This window comes from Ostrea edulis, chromosome 7 (assembly GCF_947568905.1).
Source record: "Ostrea edulis chromosome 7, xbOstEdul1.1, whole genome shotgun sequence".
Classification (NCBI taxonomy): domain Eukaryota; kingdom Metazoa; phylum Mollusca; class Bivalvia; order Ostreida; family Ostreidae; genus Ostrea; species Ostrea edulis.
This window is the reverse complement of record NC_079170.1, coordinates 72535100-72557595: the sequence shown is the minus strand read 5'-3', so window position 1 is coordinate 72557595 and position 22496 is coordinate 72535100. Positions and strand designations below refer to the sequence as shown.

Below are 22496 nucleotides of genomic sequence, written 5' to 3'. Positions count from 1 at the left end.
ACTGCTTCATAAAGTGGCGCCCCCCCCCCCCCCCCCCCCCCCGTAACCAGAATTCCTGGATCCGCCCCTGACTACAGAACAGATCCCCAACCTCAGGATACTTTGCGAGATACACCTCCCAACACCAATGAAATATCTATCATGTCTTCATTGACTTCAAGAAGGCATTCGACAGGTTGTAGCATGCAGCATTCTGGGCCACCATGAGGCTGTACATCATCAATGCTAACCTAATCAACGTCATTCAGAAGCTATATGACAAGGCCACCATGCGGTGCAGATTGATTCAACGGAAGCACATGAGAGTGGTTATAGAACTATAGTCGGAGTAAGACAGGGATGTCTGATCTCACCCACCCTCTACAACATATTCCTGAAAAGAATCCTGACCGACGCACTTGAAGATCAAAAAAGGACAGTCAGCATTGGAGGCAGGACAATCAGAAATGTACATTTTGCCGATGACACAGACTGTTGCGCTCCTTGCAATTGGTCATGTCCATATGTTTGTATTAAAATTCTGGAATCAACGGAGAACGATGCAAACCACAAAGAGAAGTTTCAGACGGCTGCTCGGCATCTCACACAAAGACCTCATCATCAACGAGGAAGTGCGAAGCAAGATTCGAAATATTAACGGATCCTACGAAGAACTCTTGTCCACTGAAAAACGACGCAACTTGAAGTGGTACATTGTATGGATAGGTCACAAGATCATCAGAGCTTGTCAAGACAGTCTCTCAGGAAATTGTACATGAGGGAGAAGAAGGGGCAGACAGAGAAAACAATAGGAAGGTAATACTCTGGAGTGGACTGGTTTGGAACTGAGCGACACCGTGAGGAGGGCAGAGGAGAGAGAGGAATGACGACTGATGATTGACAGATCGTGACGACTGATGATTGACAGATCGTGTGGTGCCCCAACGGTCCCCGGTAATATGGGATAGATAGTTTAATTGATAATCGCCGAATTTTAAATTTCAGAATTTTCCAAAGGAGTTCCTTGGAATCTCTGATGTATAACTGAGCGATTACTAGTATTTCGGAGTTAAAGATATATGAACGTAAGCGGGAAAATGTTGAAGGGGTAACAGTAGGTACAGCGCCGAACTTTCGGAAGGTCGGTGGTCTCTTCTCAGGTACATAGTATCCGGGATCTCTCTTCCACCAACAAAAACTGGGCGCCACCAGATAACTGAAAAATTGTTGAGTGTGGCGGAAAACATCAAAACAAACAAACAAAAACCCAAGTGAAGTAAATAGAATTAAAGGGGCATAACACCATATCACAAATCGCATGCACTGAGAGCACAGAGGCGAGTTATCTTCTCTTATTACTGATGTTGGCACGGTAAAAAAAGAAAGAAAGCGTAATTTCATATATGATCATTTGAATTTTATTTTTAAAAAAAAAAAAGGGGTGACAGAAGGACTATTTTGGACAGGATTTTTGTCCCTGAAATCAAAACAATTTTGAATTATATAAAATAAATGTAAGTACTAAAGTAGATCTAATTTTCACGTTGAAATAATTAAGCGGGCTAAAAATTGATATTTTCTAAAAACTGATTTCTTTAATGGAATATGGATGATACAAATTTTGTTTTTCATTTTCTTATTCATTTATTAATTTGCACTATTATCAAATCGTGAGTTTCCGACGATGATGATGTCAAAATACATGTAGCAAATTTTGGTCATATAAATGAAAATGGAATGGTGGGTTTTGTGATGCAATGTATATATATGATTCATTTAAAATTAAGATTTATTTTGTGTTTTGTATATCTTACCTATTTATCACCAAAAATCTACAGTTTTGTCATTTTTGGGCCTACTCGTTTGCAAATTTCAATTTTATCCGAACAAACTTTTATTATGGATTTTAGACCGAGTTTATGTTATGTGAGAAATCAATAAAGCAATGCGCATGTGCCAATATTTTGACAGAAAGTGGCACCACTTGTAAATAAACACACAGAACGCGGAATACACCGGCAAGAGGAGCAGTGGTGTCATCGATCACGGGGGACGATGAGGGAACCTTCATCAAGCGAAGAGGAATCGGAAAATGAGACAAACGATGATGAAAACTCGGACATTCTCAGTGTTCAGAACAGCATTGATCAGAAGAGTTTGTCTGCGAGTGGGGAAAACCTGAATGTTGTCAGTCCACATGGCAGGGGTGCACCCCGCCCGGCAAGCCCATCACCCTCCCTCATCAGTGATAGGGAGAAGGCGATCGAGGACACTGAAAAGTTAGAACGGGAGGAAGAGGAGAGAAAGAAACGTCTACAGTTGTATGTGTTTGTAATGAGATGTATAGCATACCCCTTCAATGCCAAACAGCCGACAGACATGGCTAGGAGGCAAACGAAAGTCACAAAACAACAACTACAGACTATAAAGGAAAGGTTCTTGGCTTTCCTGAACGGAGAGACGAGTATTGTGGCTGACGAGGCGTTTACTAATGCTGTGCAAAGTTACTATGAAGTTTTCCTAAAGAGTGACCGGGTGGCCACTATGGTGAAAAGTGGCGGATGTTCAGCAAATGATTTTAGGGAAGTGTTCAAAAATAACATTGAAAAACGTGTGAGGAGTTTACCAGAAATAGACGGATTAAGTAAAGAAACCGTGTTAAGTTCTTGGATGACAAAATTTGATGCAATTTTTCGTGGAGAAGAAGATCCACGTAAACAGCCACAGCGGATGACAACGGCAGCCTCGGAGTTGATTCTAAGCAAGGAGCAGCTGTACGAGATGTTTCAGAATATACTTGGTGTCAAGAAATATGAGCACCAGATCTTATATAATGCTTGTCAGGTGAGGCTTATAAAAGATGCATGGGATGTATAAAAATTTCCCAGGTGTGTAATAAAATTGAAGGGACAGGGAAAGAAAATGCATGCATAAATGATTATACATGTAATTGTATTACAGTTCTTGCTATAAGAATGTGGAGCTAATTTCAATTGGCATTCATTGATTTTGAAAGTACATAAAGTACATCTGATGTATGCCATGAGAAATTCAGCGGTTTCATTCATTCCTTCTCATTTTGTTATTTGATGGTTAGGCCAAAATAAGATATATGTGTGTTTCCGGTTTCCTGACCCTCACCTACTTTTTTGCTGCCAACTCTAATTTATTTGGAAATTTCAAACTGAAATTTATTTCTTTTCATGTTCAAGTTTCTCTGATTTACAATTTGACTACTCTTGATTTTCAAAATGTTTGAAAAATAATTAATTGAAAAATAATGTATATATCCACATGTATTCAAAGTGTATCAAATATTGAGATTTCAAATGAAATATTTCAATAAAGTAAAATGTACCTACCTACCTTACTTAAAGTTTGAGGGGGTGGGGGGAGTGACATAGGAAACACAATGCATATATATTTTATTTTGGCCTTAAATGAATAAGATAAGTTGTGAACGATCTCAATGAACACTGTCAGCCCTAGATGACACCGAGAACAGGGTCTACAGTAGGTACATACAAGTCCCTGAGTAAGTAGGACACATGTTGTAGAATATATGAACATATGGTACTCGTAAGTAATGTTAAGATAAATTGATTGCCAGAGTTAAAGGGGGTGGGGGTTCAATATCATAGAGCACAGGTCAGTGTCATTTTCAGACTTTTTAATACATAGTATTACTTTTTAGTACAGAGCATGTGAAAGCAGGGTTTTTGAACAAGTTGAAAATTGTTAGTTGTTCACTAAATATTCCTTTGGACCAGCAGAATTTGTACATTTCATTATTTGAACTATAGATGGTAAAAAATTTAAGCTGGCTGACATGGAAGAACTCGGTGTAAAAAAGTACTTGGTAATCTAACAACTGTCTAAGTTCTAATATTATGTAGGGAAGGGGAATTATGTACTTTTAAGTATTCATATACATGATATAGTAGCGAGCAAAAATATCTAAAAAGAAATTCATACTGATTTTAGTACAGACTTGTTTATGATATAAGTGGGCAGGCAAATCATTAAAATGTAAGAAAGAGAAAAAGTCATCGAAGAAGACCATCTGGCATTCTGCCAATGATTATTTGTCTGCAATCAGTCTTTTCTTTTAATCCATGCATGTTTCGATAAAGTTGTCGAGGAGTCAATATTTCAAGTGAAAAAAATCCATTTTTATCCATAAACATGATGAAGATAAATTATGGATATAAAAATGTAAATTGTGGGTAGTTAATGCTATTATTGGCAGGGTCTATTCAAAGTATTGCCTTATTATTGAGAATCAGATACCAGTTAGACTTAATTAATGCGTGTTTCAATTGTTAACTCCTGTAGGAGATAGACCTAAGCTGCCTGTCTCATGTCTCAGAGCTGTTAGCATTTTGTCCATTCACAGAAACTTTACTTGGGTACGTGTATATGCATCAACTGTGTCCTTGTAAATATGACCTGATGGTCACTGTTTGTCAGCTGTATGAATATCTATATACCAGGTATTAATAGTCCATGGATCTCTTTGTTATTTGTGTTTTTGAAGCAAGGCCTATGTGTCTCTTTGTCAGCTCTCAGTGAGGCCTATATGTATCTTTTTGTCAGCTGACAGTATGGCCTATGTGTCTCTCTGTCAGCTGTCAGTATGGCCTCTGTGTCTCTGTCAGCTGTCAGTATGGCCTCTGTGTCTCTCTGTCAGCTGTCAGTATGGTCTATGTGTCTCTCTGTCAGTAAGGCCTATGTGTCTCTCTGTCAGTAAGGCCTATGTATCTCTGTCAGCTGTCAGTAAGGCCTATGTCTCTGTCAGTAAGGTCTATGTGTCTGTCAGCTGTCAGTAAGGCCTATGTATCTCTGTCAGCTGTCAGTATGACCTATGTTTCTCTGTCAGCTGTCAGTATGGCCTATGTGTCTGTCAGCTGTCAGTAAGGCCTATATGTATCTGTCAGCAGTCAGTATGGCCTATGTCTCTCTGACAGTATGGCCCATGTTTCTCACTGTCAGCTGTCAGTAAGGCCTATGTATCTCTGTCAGCTGTCAGTAAGGCCTATGTATCTCTGTCAGCTGTCAGTATGGCCTATGTCTCTGTCAGCTGTCAGTATGGCCTATGTTTCTCTGTCAGCTGACAGTATGGTCTATGTGTCTCTGTCAGCTGTCAGTATGGCCTATGTCTCTGTCAGCTGACAGTATGGCCTATGTGTCTCTCTGTCAGCTGTCAGTATGGCCTATGTTTCTCTGTCAGCTGTCAGTATGGCCTATGTCTCTCTGTCAGCTGTCAGTATGGCCTATGTTTCTCTGTCAGCTGACAGTATGGTCTATGTATCTCTGTCAGCTGTCAGTATGGCTTATGTCTCTGTCAGCTGACAGTATGGCCTATGTTTCTCTGTCAGCTGACAGTATGGCCTATGTGTCTCTCTGTCAGCTGTCAGTATGGCCTATGTTTCTCTGTCAGCTGACAGTATGGTCTATGTGTCTCTGTCAGCTGTCAGTATGGCCTATGTTTCTCTGTCAGCTGTCAGTATGGCCTGTGTTTCTCTGTCAGCTGTCAGTATGGCCTATGTGTCTCTCTGTCAGCTGTCAGTATGGCCTATATTTCTCTGTCAGCTGTCAGTATGGCCTATGTTTCTCTGTCAGCTGACAGTATGGTCTATGTGTCTCTCTGTCAGCTGTCAGTATGGCCTATGTATCTCTGTCAGCTGTCAGTAAGGCCTGTGTATCTCTGTCAGCTGTCAGTATGGCCTATGTTTCTCTGTCAGCTGTCAGTATGGCCTATGTGTATCTCTGTCAGCTGTCAGTATGGCCTATGTTTCTCTGTCAGCTGTCAGTATGGCCTATATTTCTCTGTCAGCTGTCAGTAAGGCCTATATGTGTCTGTCAGCTGTCAGTATGGTCTATGTGTCTCTCTGTCAGCTGTCAGTATGGCCTATGTGTATCTCTGTGAGCTGTCAGTATGGTCTATGTGTCTCTCTGTCAGCTGACAGTATGGCCTATGTGTATCTCTGTCAGCTGTCAGTATGGCCTATGTGTCTCTGTCAGCTGTCAGTAAGGCCTATGTTTCTCTGTCAGCTGTCAGTATGGCCTATGTTTCTCTGTCAGCTGACAGTATGGCCTATATTTCTCTGTCAGCTGTCAGTAAGGCCTATATGTGTCTGTCAGCTGTCAGTATGGTCTATGTGTCTCTCTGTCAGCTGTCAGTATGGTCTATGTGTCTCTCTGTCAGCTGTCAGTATGGCCTATGTGTATCTCTGTCAGCTGTCAGTATGGCCTATGTGTATCTCTGTCAGCTGTCAGTATGGCCTATGTGTATCTCTGTCAACTGTCAGTATGGCCTATGTTTCTCTGTCAGCTGTCAGTATGGCCTATGTGTCTGTCAGCTGTCAGTATGGTCTATGGGTCTCCCTTTGCCCTCTGTTTCGAATTATGATTTTCCTCTTTGTATGTTTCTGCTGTCTTTTTATCTGACATTGTGTACTGTATATATTCTAGCGTTACTCTGAATACAAAGCTGTTGTGAGTTGGTGTAAGCTGAATCTCCTCTGTCACTAAAGCAATAGATGGTGCATTGATTAAGTTGTGATCATACTGTGTGAGGTCATTGTGTAGTTTTCTCTCTCATCCATCTGCAAAAAGGAAATCCATAAAACTGCATCGTAACTGGCAAGATAATGAAGTAGAACCATTCCTCTGAGAAAGTAAAAAAAAAATTGACAACACAGAGTATGTTTTCAGAGATTTCAGAGCAACAAAATTGAAAGCGTTTTATGGTTGCCTGAATTGGTATAATTAAAAATGGAGATTGCACCATACTTTTGTGAGACGATGCGATATTCATGACTAATGTCTCGTTTTTCATCTCCGACTCTTTTGAAAAATAGTTTCTTTGAGACCAATATTTGTAGAATTATTTATTCATAATTATAAGAGACATATGAAAGGAAACACAAGCCAAGTGTTTGAGATGGAACAGTGAGGTTGTTACGTAATGTTGCAGTCCTTCGGGGACTGTGGGATTTAAAGATAGTGCTAGAGGCAGTAACATTGACATAAATATGACGCGCCTTCACTGAAACTTACATGCTTCAATATTCCCTCAGAGATGCCCCAGTGATAAATATACTCTACTGTATAGCATTTATTCAACATATTCCTGGTGTAAATTGCGAAAAGTCGATTAATTTTTAGCACAGCAGCCTGCATGGTGGGTCTCTGCAAAATATTAAGTTTAATGGTATACTTGTGAAGTGTGTGGTATATTTATGACTTTGTTCTGGTTGTTTTCTCTGAGAGGGAGAGAGAGAGAGAGGGGGGGGTGCCAAGAGACAGAGAGAAGAGAGGTTTTTTAAAAATAAATCTGAAGATGAAATAATGTCTAAGGTTTTGTCATACAATTTTTTATTTTAGAATTTGCTTGTTTGGACTTTTGTATGACTTGTATCAGTATTGGTTTACAACAGCAGTCTATTCATCGGGAGTGAGTGGGAGGGAAGACATTGGCAAATTGATCTCTGCTCAGAATTAAAATTTTGCATGAGACAATCAATTACTATCCATATTGCTGAATGTAATTGTGTTTTAAGTAGGGGCTTGATGCTTGTGGAAGAAACAATTATGTTAGAATACCAATAACTACATGTGGCTTAGTCAGATGGCCATTCTTAGTAGATTTAATAGGTCACTTGAGGCCACCTATGGCTATTTCTGCCCATTCATTCCATTGTTAGTTGTTTTTTACTTGGACAGTGAAGTTCATAGAAACTATGTTAATATTGGTTTGCATATTATTTTTTAAGGACATGCGTGACATTTCTGACATTTTCTCTTAACATAATTCTTTCATCACTATGTATGTCCATTCACCTCTTTGTCTGTCTTTTCCCCGTCCTTCACACTGTGTGTCTGGTCTATAATAAAAAAACATTACTAGCTGTAACCTGTCTCAAGGTTAGTTACGACTACACATTGTTCAGTAACTCTGAGTCCAGATCATTCAGGGAAGGTCATTAGTAAAAGAAAGTTTGAAGCGTTTGTCCAGAGCCACAACTGTAATTGAGAAACACCAGAAGCTCCCATGTGGTATAAACTCTAGGTTGCTATGATGTGGCCCAGCAATGTGTCTTGTCTCTAAACCAAGCAGTGACATTTCACCAGAACAAACAATTCAGGAACTTTTCTATGTGCCATAACTCTGAGACATTGGAAGTTTATTCACATTTATACACATTTATACATATTTATACACATTTATACATATTTATACACATTTATACATATTTGCATAAAACGTTGCTGATTCCTGACAATGGAATCAGTGGAGATCCGGGTTAGAATAGGTCCTCAGTACACCCCCCTCCCTGGGAGATCCGGGTTAGAATAGGTCCTCAGCATCCCCTCCCCCTCCCTGGGAGATCCGGGTTAGAATAGATCCTCAGTACACCACCACCACCACCCCCCCCCCCCCCCCCCCCACCACTCCCCAGGAGATCCGGGCTAGAATAGGTCCTCAGTATCCCCCCCCCCCCTCCCTGGGAGATCCGGGTTAGAATAGGTCCTCAGTACCCTGGGGCAGGCCTTGCTTGTAGTAAGTAGGTGATCCTTCGGATGAGGTGATTGAGACTGCAAAAGTCAAAGCCCTGTGTAACAGCAGGCATGGCACAATAAAGATTCCTGCCTGCTCAAAGGCCGCAAGCGCCGAACATAGGCCTAAATTTTGAAGCCCTTCACTGACAATGATGATGTCTCCATGAGTGAACAATTCTTGAGCTGGACATTAAACTATATATATGCAACCAACCAATCAGAGAATGTAACAAGGCCAAACCCATTGGTAAAAATGGTACAAGAGATATATTACTTCTGAGAAACAAAGAGTCATATGGCTTAATGGAACCTGACTTAAATTAATGGAACCTGACAGTCATTGCTTGTCTTGACTTTAAAAATTAGAAGTTATGATCATTCATTTTGATCACTAAAAATCATCGACATCCATTTCAAATTATAAAAGTATGTATGCGCAACACTTTTGATGACATTTTTATTTTATGATACTCAAGTGACCATTAAGGCTGACATAGGTCTCTTGTTTTACAAGTTGTCTGAGTGTACAAAGCTCCAAAATGATAGACTAAATGACATTTCTTCTACATTCAGTCAACGCATGTTATTATATCAGGCATGTTATATGTTGGTATACATGTTTAGACTTATCAGTGGCAGAGAGCTATTGAAATGATAGGCTTTCACATTGACTGTACAGACTGATATGATTTAGCCTTTAAACACAGAGCTCTTTGTTGTATTATTCATCTGTTGTCATTGATTATCATTAAGGAAGCTTCAGATCACTGCAGGAGAAGGTTACAGAGAGAAATCCTATCATCTCTCTGTGGGGGGAAACCGATGCAAATCCATGCATAGCTCCTCCTATAGTAGGATGAGTAAAAATTGCTATGACCTACGGTTATGTAATGTGATATGTACTGTTTCTAGGCTTTGATCTACTGTAGACGTGTTATAATGATACTTCTGAATTCAGATTTACCTGTAGGTATATTTTTATGCCCCGATAATTGGAGATTAGGGGGAATATCAGGTCAATCTGTCTGATGATCTGTTAGTTAGTCCACAAAAACTTTAACCTTGACCATAACTTTTGAATAGATGGTGATAGTGCCTTCATATTTCACATGTATATTTCCTTGTGATAAAACCTTTCTTAAAACGTAGCAAAACTCTCTGAGTTTTACCTACTTTTTGAAAAACTTTGACCTGTTGGTCATAACTTTTGAATGATCTGTGCTCAAACTTTCATATTTCTCATAGTATGTATTCTTTAATTGTGACAAGACCTTTCTTTTGTATCAAACTCTTTTTCCTGATGACCTTGGAGTTTGACTGACTTTCGAAAATTTAACCTTGTCCATAACTTTTGAATGGTTAGTGATAGCTGATTGCTTCCTTATTTCACATGTGTATTCCCTGTGACGAGACCTCTCTGTCGGTACCGGGATTACTTTACTGGCATACAGGGACATCAGTGTTTCACAAACAGTACATCTTGTTATTTTGAAAATTTTATAATCTATTGGTGATCAGATCGCTGAGAACAGTTTATTTGAAATCAAAGTAGCCGATTAGTGATTGAAATGTCTTTCCATGGTTATTGACAATATTTGAATTTATTTTAAACTTCCCAGTACACGTTTTAAGCACTCGGTATCAGCAAGGTATTTGTATAACCTCGTCATTGTTGTTTGTCTGTGAAGATTGGTTTGTTGTAACAGGTTTAAAATGAGTGAATCAATTTTGTTGCTCCACCAGAAGTTGCAATGACTGCTAGCTTAGCATGAGCCTGCAAATAGCATTTTCCCTACTCCAACGTGCTCTGCATGCACACTTTGTATTTCCTAGCAGGCAAGGTCATGATGCATCATTTTACAATTGCATCTATAATTATGTACTTTGATCCCGACTTTATTATAAAACATCTATAATTATGTACTTTGATCCCGACTTTATTATAAAACACTTCTCTATATCATCAGGTGTCTTCTACTATATATATATTTCTTTAACATTTCACCGCCGCGGTGGTCTAGAGGTTGGAGCATTCGCCCCGCATGCGGAAGGCTGCATGGGGTTCAAATCCCGGCCGTGACAGACCTAAGTCATTAAAACAGGTAGTGATACTTCCATCGCCAACCCTTGGCATAAGGTGTGAATGTCATGTGTCCTTGGAGATGACCTTAAAAACGGATGTGTCAGTAGGTGTGGTACACTAAAGGACCCTCAATGCAGTGTTCGAAATTGGTTTAAAACTTGGTATAGATCACGGGTCTATGCCAAAACAAGATGACATAGAACTCATCGAATTGGCAAAGACCGCAACATTGAAAAAAAAAGTAACACAAATTTAAAACATTGTCATTTACTTCTAATGTACTTAAAAAGCATATTTGCTTTACATTTCCATAACAATGTCCTCCTTTCTTCATAATGTTTATCAGACGTTGACTTTTGGGATAACTGTATTGCTTTAAACCTAGAAAATCGGCATAGACAATTTGGTCTATCTCAGTTGCAATTGGCATGGACCAGTGTCATTTGACGTAGACTCGGTTTATGGTTAATTTCGAACACTGTCAATGGCCGTAAGTGCCAAGCAAAGACCTAAATTTGAAGCCCTTCACCTGTCTTGGTGACGTCTCCATATGAGTGAAAAATTCTTGAGAGAGACGTTAATATCAATTAGATATACAATCAATCAATCTTAAATATTTCTTGTTGATAAAATTAGGTATTCAAATATTCCTAAATTTTGGAGTATATCTATAAATATGATTCAAATGTCAAGGTCACAGTAACACATACAGAAAAGCCTTGGATGACTCTCTCTTTTGTAGCGACAGTATAAAATGTTTAAAGAGGATTTTGCCCTGTTCATATTCCATTGTAATGGTAATGATGTAGTCTACATTAGCCCTCCCTCGGGAGAGAATGAAGTGAGAATCGGTGATTTTTGTCTTGATGTAATGTTACAGAGAAACACTTCCGCGTTGTCTGATAGTGGATATACATATTCTGTAACTGTGGCACCAGGCCTGCACACAGAGCATTGATTTTTACAGTATCATTTCTTTACTATACACAGAGATTAAATAGTGGTTAGCACTAAAGCTACACAGCTCTTTATTCATGAAATATTGAAAAATAAATTGATCAATATCCGGACTCGCCTATTTATAGCCCGTGTCGGATGATGGTGCACACTTTTAAATTATGCATTGTTTTTTTCATTAAACCTGGTTAATTAAGTATAAGAAGAGACTGTGATTTAACCAAGGTTTTTAATGCAGCTTTAGAGGATTGGCATTTAATTTGTGGATCATTTTTATATAATCCTGTCTGTCATTGTGTTTTGCATTTCCAATTAAATTTACTGTTAATTAAGCTATTTTTGAATATTGTGTTTATTTGATAATTAAAATCTGTAAACGTAAATTCTTTAAATTTTATTCATCACTCAAATTTTTATGCCCCCGAGATCGAAGATCGGTGGCATATTGTTGTTTTTGTCCTGTCAGTGTCATTCTGTCTGAAACTTTAACCTTGCTAATAACTTTTGAACAGTAAGTGATAGAGCTTTGATATTTCACTTGAGTATTCCTTGTGACAAGACCTTTCCGTGGGTACTAAACCTTTTGACCTTGACATTTGACCTAATTTTAATTTTTTTTTTTTTACATTGGTCATAACTTAATTCTAAATGGTAAATATTTAGAGCTTTCATATTGTACATGAGAATTTAGTCCTAATTTTCAAAATTCTAAGCCTGCTTTAATTTGGCTCAATGTATTAACATGATTGACTGGTAAATCATTCTATATTGAGTCTCACATGACATGACAATTTTTTAGTTCGCTATTGTCATGACCCCGGTGTTGGACTTGGCATCACACTTATTGTAAAAAACTTTAACCTTGCAGGCTACATCTTTTGAACCAAGGGGAATAAGGTTTTGATGTTTCACATATAGATGTCTCATCACCATGCCTTTGATATGGTATCAGAACTTTTGACCTATAGTAACATTGGACTTTGACCTATTTTTTAAAAAACTTTAACCTTTTGAACTAAAGGGATAAGGTTAAGTAGAGTCATGCTTCCCGGCGAGCAATGTTGTCTTCTGATAACTCTTGTTTACTACTTGTGGCAGGTGACAATTTTGATTGGTGTATTAATTATTAGGTATAACCTTAAAATTAAGGAGGAAAAGCACATTGTTATAATGGCTGACTTCCTTTTGAAACATGAATAAAAATGTGACATTGGCAATAGATGTACTAGCTTGTATGTTGCTTTTAAATTCAATCATTTAGCTGGGTAGCTGAGATTAGGTTAATGTGTTGATGCTGCATGATTGGTAAATCTAAGTAGCAGGGGTTTTGATTTTTTCCCCCCAGATTACTTTTTACTAAAACTGCATTTTAAAAAAATAAATGTGGTATATTCAAAAGTTTTCAATTTCAAACTGTTTTTGTATATATCCTCCACTTTCCATCTATAAGAAATTTCTCCCATGTTATTCCTCCTTAAAACTGCCCTTGACTTGCGTGGTCCTGTGTACTTTTAAGAAGGGATGTGAACACCAGAGTAATTTTCTGCAGGGTCAATATTTGTGAATTATTGCTTTATTGAGAGAGACTATTATTGAAACTTTGCTAAGAGGGATAATTTTTTTTAGATATTATTTTTAATTATAAATGGAAGTTGGATTATTATGGTTAACACAGGTAGCTGTTACACAAAACAAGATATTGTTTGAGTGAACTGGTTGAATTCATCCTCATACCCCCAGGAGAAATGTTTTGCTAGCCATATGGTGGGAAAGGATTAGTCCAATTTCATTTGATGGGAAAAAATATTAAAGTGTGAAATATGCACTGATTCAATAACACAGCTTTTGTTAACAATAGTGTTTTATAACAAAATATGATGTTCTTCTAATCCTAATCTAATGTTACAGCCGTAGTATTTTATAATGTTAGTGTAATAATGCACAAACATTGAGTAAATTACTATCGTCGTATATTACATTTATTAGTATAATCCCAGACAAGCCTGTACTAAGGATTTTTTCCCCCTTCATGTCAAAGCATGGCAATTGGCATTAGTATATAGATACAGTTTATTGTGATGGCATCAAGAACTGGAGTTTTTTTTTTTCTACCATCTTTCATCAAATGTTCCAGTGGCAAGAAAATGATTTTCAAAAATGTAAATTAAAAAGGTTTTATGTTTCGAAAGGGCATTTAAGAACAAGAGGATGGAATGGTTTATTACTAGACTATATAGTTCTGCAGGCACTGCTTTAGAGTATTCGAATAAGATTTCAGGGAGGCCACGTGATTTGTTGAGGGATCTGGTCATGTGATACTAGACACTACCAGGAAGAGCAGTGTACCAATAGTATATACGATCAAAAAAAGAAAAGAAACGTGCAGTAATTTTTCGCTGAATATTTTAAAATAATTTCTTTGTACATTTTTGAGGTCTAGAATGAATCGCCTGATTACTCCTTGTTACATCTAATGCTATAATGCTTACTGGAATTGACATTCTAAAGAATTTGAGGACAATAAAAGCATGTCTTCACAAAATCCTAAAATTGGTCTCTGTAACTCTCAAGTGTTGTAAGTTCCTGATTATATAATTATGCACATGATTCAGGCACGGTAATCTATCTAATTAATGCACAGGTTCTCAATATATGATTGTATTAAATTGTCTTTAAATGAAACCGCTTTTTGAGAAATGCAGGATCTAAATGATAAACAATGCGATTGGATGTCACTGGCCGTCAGCACTTCAAGCAGGTGACATGTCACAATTTGCAGTTGCTGCAAGAGGATTTCATTGTTGCACAAAGCACCCGATATCTCACCTTAGGAACAGATATCAACATCATGGTTCAACAAATAATCATCATAGCTAGTGCAAGTAGACCATGCATGACGTCAGTGGCACATCCTCATCTGACTGTGTCATCTTAGTTAAGGATTCAGTCACAACAGCATCATCTTCAGCATCTAACTATACCGTAGGATTCGCAGAATATCGGATCAGACTGTTTGCAATCAACTACGGGATGCTGGGATGAGAGCGTACAGACCTTTTTTGTGGGATTGTTCTGACTCTGCAACAATGCAGGAACTGACTTTAATGGTCTCATATTCCTAGAGTAAGGCCGCAGTAACGCTGGTGGACAGTTTGGTTCAGCGATGAATCTCGATTTTTATTGCAGAGGTTTGATGGAAAACTCGGATTGTATATGCGCAAAAATGAACATTTTGCGCAAAATTGCGAACAGGATCAGGCTGATTGGTTTGGAGGAGGTAGTGTTATGTAAGCAGCAATATCTATACAGTCAGGACAGCATTGATTTACGTACAATCAGTACTTTGATGGCTCAGCCGTATATTGATGAAGTCATACAGCCACACATGGTTCCAATACTGCAGCATACCCTGGAGCTGTCGAGTATTCCAACATGACAATGCCAGACCACATGACTGCTCCTCTAACATTGTTGTTCTGCAAAGACACAATACCCAGGTTCATCCTTGGCGATCCAAATGACCAGATTTGAACTGTATTAAACAATGGGACAAACTGGATACTTAGACACATTTGCGGAAGCCAGCTGCAGTCCCTAAGTGAGACTCTGCAACAACTGGCCCAAGCTCTGCAGTTATAGTGGAACATTGACATCCCTACACCGTTTTTATAGAGACTTAATTGCTTCCATGGGTATAGGTATTTTTAGGCAGTCATTGGTGCTCGGGTGGAGGGGGCACTAGATATTGAACTTGGGTGACCTACTGAACTTTTAATGACTATAATTATCATTAGTGGTTGAGTTACTCTGATTAACGGTTACTTTACGGTATTCCTTATGTCTTAAAATGAATGTGAAATTGTACTATGCTTTTCCTGTTTTGATCAGTATGATATTAGGTGTATAGGTGTCTTTTTCAATGGCTGGAAATGATTTCTGAGGTGAGAGAAGATGATTTCTGAGGTGGGAGCTAGAAGATGATTTCTGAGGTGGGAGGAGATGATTTCTGAGGTGGGAGAAGATGATTTCTGAGGTGTGAGAAGATGATTTCTGAGGTGGGAGAAGATGAATTTAGGCTGATTAATCTTACTCAGTAGTCATGTGATATGTGAGGGTTAGGATTACATACAACTATTTATTCATTTCGCACTGAAATTAATTTGTGTTCACAAGATTAATTAGTAAGGAGAATATGATCTGTTTGTGTATTCCAAAGAGTTAACATAATTAGATTTTATCATGGGTGTATTAAGATATATAACTGTATAATTTAAATCTTATTGTATTCTAATCTGTCATTGGTCAAATTCAAATTGAGGAACGCAGGTTATATTTGTATAACCTAGTTGGTTTGGTATGGGGACACAGTAACACCCCCTTGACAACCAGCTGCCGGAACTATTCCGCTTTGTGGATTATAAAGCGTAAACTGACCCAAACCACTAGGTCACAATACTTGTATAATATACACCAGAATTAAAGCCAATCCTTAAATATATAGCTCATTGCCAAAATGTTTTGTGCCAAATTATATTTTTTCAATTTTTTTTCAATACATGTATATAATGTGTTTTTTATGAGTTATTTTATTGGAGAGCTCAGATAGATGATGTATTACAATCCCGGATTTCATGTCACAGATGTGGAGGTAGTGTTCAGATTTAATAGTTATTTGCTGTCACAGCCAAGCAACTGAATTTTATGATCGAATTTCATACAGATTTTATAGCTTATATATGCAGACATATCCATGTATTAAACATACTTATTTAAATGTAGAAAGTGATTGGATTTCAGTATCCAAAGTTAATTAATAGATACAGGTAAAATAATAATTAAGATAAAAACAGTCTTATGATCATGGTGCAAAATAATTTCTTTTAATTGTCACATTTGTTTCAATTTTGGTCTGAAATTTTTAGTCATCTTAAAATGGACACTCTTAAAACCATGCAATTAATCAATTACCACTTTAAAATACAGAATCCTGCAGTTTCTTCTTTAATTTTAGTTTAATACTCTCCTTGACAAATATTTCAACATTACTATTCCACTAATTAGTTAAATGTTCACTAATCAACTTCAGCAAGGAAGCAGTGGCTTGGTCACTATTGATCTGTAAAGTAATAGCTTAAAAGTTGACATTAGGCAGACTGACAGTAAAGTAATAGCTTAAAAGCTGACATTAGGCAGACTGACAGTAAAGTAATAGCTTAATTAAAAGCTGACATTAGGCAGACTGACAGTAAAGTAATAGATTAATTAAAAGCTGACATTAGGCAGACTGACAGTAAAGTAATAGCTTAATTAAAAGCTGACATTAGGCAGACTGACAGTAAAGTAATAGCTTAAAAGCTGGCATTTAAGGCAGACTGACAGTAAAGTAATAGCTTAATTAAAAGCTGACATTAGGCAGACTGACAGTAAAGTAATAGCTTAATTAAAAGCTGACATTAGGCAGACTGACAGTAAAGTAATAGCTTAATTAAAAGCTGGCATTTAAGGCAGACTGACAGTTAGTGAAAAACCCTCCTAAGTCTATAACCCTTTTATTTCCTTGTCAATGAACTTAGTGCACTGAGCTAATTATATTGAAATATAAGTGGTACCTGTTTCAGATTCCATTGCTAATTACAGGCATTTTTAAATGCAGTGAGCTATATACTTCAATGAATTTATTGTAGATTTCTATATACAAAAAAGTCGAGTATGTGGGAGGAATTTGTTATTGCATAATTTAGGGAGAAGTATAATACCACTCACAAAATGAAATTTAATTTCATTTTGTGAGTGGTATTATACTTCTCCCTAAATTATGCAATAACAAATTCCTCCCATGTAATTGACTTTTTTGTATATAGAAATCTATAACTGGCTTTTATTTTTGTACTTCTGAAATACATGTTAAAAACTCTTGATCAACAGCCCACTTACAAACGCAGTGCTCTTGCAATTTGATTTAATTTCTCGGAGCTATGAGCTATATATATAGTCGATCATATTTCACGAACTAAGTTACTCCACGAAATAAGGAATCTATATAATTATAGTGCTGAATTGTTACATGTATGTGTTTGTAACGTGTTAGTTTAAAGTGACTTAAGTTTGACATCAGTACAGTATAATAATCAAAGATACATTAATCTCCTGATTAGAAAAAGTGATTATAAATTGTGTTTTGAACTCAAAATAGCTATTATATCCAATTGTCATAGGACGTTGTACAGCATATTGCAAAATTCATGATTGACACTGTCGAATATTGAATTAGCTGCCAAATCATAGGAATATACATATACATGCAAATTAAGGATTGGTACAAGCATGAAATCTAACAAAGGGGCGTGTTAAAAGTGATTAGCACTGAGCACAAGGAAATGAGAGGACCTCTGCACTAAACTATAGGCTGTCAGCATCATGGACATAATTGCCGCTGGTAATGACAGGGGTCACTATCCTAGAAGTGACCTCTGGTCTTCTGGACTCCCTGTCGGGACTGTCAAGCCTGTGTTTATATTACAACAGCATCTATTTCCGTAGGGAAAAACTCCCAAGAGAATCTGAGCCATGCAGGTACTTGAGGACTGTGAACATAATGGTTATAACATATCACAGTGTTGAATAACAATAATATTGACATCACAATGCTAATTTAACCCATCATGTACTAGAAAGCAGTCAGTTTACTTAGTAATTCCATTGGCTGCATGTTTAAATGTATTGACTGGGGGGGGGGGGGGGGGGGGGTAATTTTTACATAATTATTATATCCTTGAATTTTAATCCTCCATGAACAAAGAAACAGAAATATAAATTACGTAATAGTAACTCTTTAATTACAAAATTCAAACACAGCTAATTTGCATCATTGAATCAGAACACATTTACTGTACGTAAGCAACAGCTGTTGTGGGGACAGAACGCCAGCCGAGACTCCTCATCACACTCAGTCCTTTACAATGGCTGTGTTTGTTAGGTTCTGCCCACATTTGATTTGTATGAATGTTTGTATAAAAAGGTGTTACAGTGTATCATGTACAACTTAATGCATTATTTGATAATGTCGAGGAAAAAATGTGTTGTGTGCTGTAAATTAATACCGGCAATGTAAATATAAGCAATTGTCAAAGACGAAAAAAGAAAATTCTTCTCTTGTTAAAAGCGTTTTACTGTGTTCTCTGTCATCTGATATTGTAAGTTACGATATAAGTGATATACAGAAGTACATCGGATCTCTATAGTTTTGAATCGGGGTTGGGATAATTAGAATCAAAGGCAATTTACGTATTGCAATATATGACAAAATGAGAGATATATATTATATAATTAGTCTGCATTATAGACAAATTTACCTGAGTGTATTTTGTTGAATATGAAAGGTTTAAATGCAATATGGCTCATTTAATTATGATTTACAGTATGTAATTATCAAAGATTCAAAATTTGGTCTTAAATTTACTTTTCCATATATAGACATATTGTAACTCACGTTCAAAGTTGTAGTTCATGGACTCCACTTTACTAGTACATGTAATATGTGGGTGTGATACATAATTATATATACATGTAATTATCGTATATATAATTGATAATATGATTATTATTAGTCACCTACCAACAAAGTCGAAGGGGACTTTAGATTTGCGCTCCGTCCATCTATCTGTCCTTCTGTCTGTCTGTCAGTTCAGTTTTCCGCACTTTTTTCTCTGTTCTTGCAGATATTTATTTGATATTGGTATGTTGCTTTGCCATAACAAGTTATAGATCAAGTTCGAATTTCATCTTCCGGTCCATTTATTTTTCACTAAGTTATTGCCCTTGGATTTAGAAAAATAGCATGAAATAACAGTTTTCCCGTGAGACTTTTTTTGTGCTTGCAGCTAGTCTGACATTCATTTGATATTTGGTGCCTTAAATTAATTGAATTTCGTCTTGGTCCATTGATTTTTCACTAAGTTATGGGCCTTGGACTTAGAAAGATAGCATGAATCAATTTACAGTTTTCCAGACTTTTTTTGTTGTGCTTGCAGATATTCATGCTTTTGATATTTGGTACATTGTTTTAATTAATAGTCATAACAATTAGTTACAGATCAAGTTTGAATTTCGTCTCTGTCCGCTGATCTTTCATTAAGTTAAGGCCCTTGAACTTAAAAAAATAGCATGAATTGTTGGTTTACATCCATGCAAGTTTCTTATTTCTGTAGATACTATATACATTCATTAAAACTTCTAGCACAGTAATTAATACAACAAATTGCAATGTAGCTAAATTATTCATCATGATCACCTTCATTTCACAATTTATTGACTTAGTTAAAGACCTAAACCTATAATTATAGATTTGTCTTTTTTCCTGGTCAAGTCTCTACTCGAATAGTAGTTGATTTCCCACCATTCCTATCCTGGTTCCCCAATTTTCCCTTTTACCATAACCTACATAATGAACTTTGAATATTGTTGTGGTACAGTAATTTTGCAACAGGTAGGGGACTATATGTATTGCCATGTAATACTCTCAGAGTACTTGTTAATACATAATGTTTGAATCATCAGTTATCCTATATATACTATGTATGATACGATTATAATCTATCTCTCTATATATACACGAACACATTCAACTATATGTGTTCTTAGTTGTTTCGATATGCCGAAAAAAAAAAAAATAAAGATCAGATTAAACCGTTGATATTAATACATTGATTTTGTATTCTGTGATTACGATCCGCGCGCAAATATTACCATGATTAAGCCGAGTTATAATAAAACATTGCATCCATTTAAATGCAATAGGTTGTCACTGAATGCAAAATTAACCTAGAAATTCAGCTCAAGCAATAATTCTCTCCGAATTCTATGAGGTTTTATTTGATGTGTAAACTATAGGCGTACTAATTAGCATGTTAACATATTCAAAAAGAACGTGCAAACATCAGGAGATCAATGTCACTTGAAAAAAAAAAATTAATAATTTGGGGGCGGGGGAGTCGAGATGTCGGCAAGTTTTATCAACTGTCATCGATTATTGTCATCCTGATCCTGGACATCAGTTTTCATATTTTACATATTTATGAAGACCGAGAGGTGTTTCCTCACAGTGTGCCTTAATCTGCTGATGTGCTTATACTACTGGTTTAAGTATGTCGATTTTATCAAAACTTAAAATGATAGAAATTGACAGGAATTTAGATTTAAGTACTCGTATATAAACTACATTGTACAAGTGTTCAACATTCATCAAATTATTTTTCTTTCGACTACAGTTTCACAAATTTTGAGTAACAATTTACTAATTACAAGCTGTACAGGAATGGAACTGTGAATTATAATTCATATATAATCTATGCTTGAAAGTTATTCACATTGATTCCGCCCAATCTATAAATGCAATTGTTTCTGAATTAAGTTTTTAAACATTTTGATGATTATAGATATTTTTTAAAAAAAATTGATTATAACCTAAAAGAAAAAAAAAGAAATGGTATTTTAAAGATCAGTATTTTGAGGGGACCAAAGAATTAATTAAAGCTGAAAATGACAGTCAGTACGTTAACCATACATTATTTTTATGCTTACGGACACAGTGACATGGGGGGGGGGGAGGCAAGATGATGAATCAGATAATGATTGCTGTGTTTATTGAAAGCTGCTAAATCAATTGGGGGGTGCTACTGGTCCAGTCTGACCAACACAGGATGAAAGGCCCCATGTATGAAGTTGCCATGGCAATGGGTATTGATTGATCATTATTTGAGCAAGGAAGTCAAAGCTAGGTGATCAATTGGGTGGTTTTTTTCTGCATTGTTCTTTTGATTTGAAGAATCTAATGAATATTTTGGCTTTAATCACTAGAGATGATGTGGAGTTTAAGTGGTTCTTCTAGAATATAAAATTGGCAAAGGATTAGCATTCATTAGGATGCGTTGCTGAAAATGACATCAAAACACAATCCCCCCTCTAATGTAATGGGTATAATATCAGTTACAGGATTAAATTGATTAATGATTGTTTGTTTTACGTCCCGTTGAGAATGTTTTACTCATATTGAGGCATCACCAGCTGTAGGTGAAGTACCACTTTAGACCTATATGCTTTGTGCTCAGGGCTGTAGCAGTGAGGGAATTCTTTATCATAATTGCCAATGCCTGCTGTGACACGTACGGGACCTCCGTTTTTACGCTCATATCCAAAAGACCCATGATTCTCACTTCTGAATGCTGAGCGTTAGGCGAAGGAGCAATCACTACCTATGTTTATGTCCGAGGTTTGACACAGCTATCTCGAGTATTCCTCTCTGAAAATTCATCTGCTAAGGATATCCCAGGAAGTCTTGACACAAAGTCTCAGGATTGACCAGGATTGTCCTGAAAGTTCTTGCTTCATGCAGGCACGAGCAGGGCTCTAACTCACAACCTCCTGGTTATGAAGTGAACACTTTACCACTGAGCTACCACAAGCAATGGCTTCAGTGTAACCTAATAATGAAATAGTCACATCTTTTTCTTAGCTATTTTAAGTTCCTCATGTTAATTCTTAATGATTATTAATTGTTCTCTTGCTGTTTAAAAGTTATGTTTTATTTCCATTGAAGATTATAGTTAGGTTCAGCTAGAACTATACAATAACTCACTCTGATGTATTGAAAATAGTTATATTCATATAAGCTGATGGTACCCAGAAAAGGTAACAAATTGAACGAAATTGTAGGTGAAATCTAACCTATGCTAACAAATCAAATTTGTTATTACATAAACTTTTATTATAGACACATCTCTTAATAAAAGCATTTAATAAAGTATCATGATTTCCTGGCAAAGACTTTATAGACTATCAGAACCCCCCCCCCCCCCCAAAAAAAAATTAAAAATGAACTCTTCAGAAAAGGAAGTTATGAAAATTATGCAACACA

The 22496-nt window shown here is 36.7% G+C and overlaps 1 protein-coding gene across 11 annotated transcripts in view; it reads left to right on the top strand.

Annotated features, from left to right (window-relative positions):
• Nucleotides 1-1903: 1903 nt before the first annotated feature.
• Nucleotides 1904-22496, top strand: part of LOC125657166 (calcium-dependent secretion activator 1-like) — a 66209-nt gene continuing 45616 nt past the window's right edge. For 10 of the 11 annotated variants that reach the window (XR_008797274.1, XM_056145282.1, XM_056145281.1 and 7 more), the window contains exon 1: nt 1925-2823. Coding sequence is in view for 10 of the 11 variants with exons in the window: in XM_056145282.1 (XP_056001257.1) it covers nt 2035-2823 (789 nt within the window). In the remaining variant the exon portion in view is untranslated. Of the gene's footprint in view, nt 2824-22496 lie in introns of all 11 variants that reach the window. The other variant, XM_048887818.2, reaches the window with a different exon arrangement.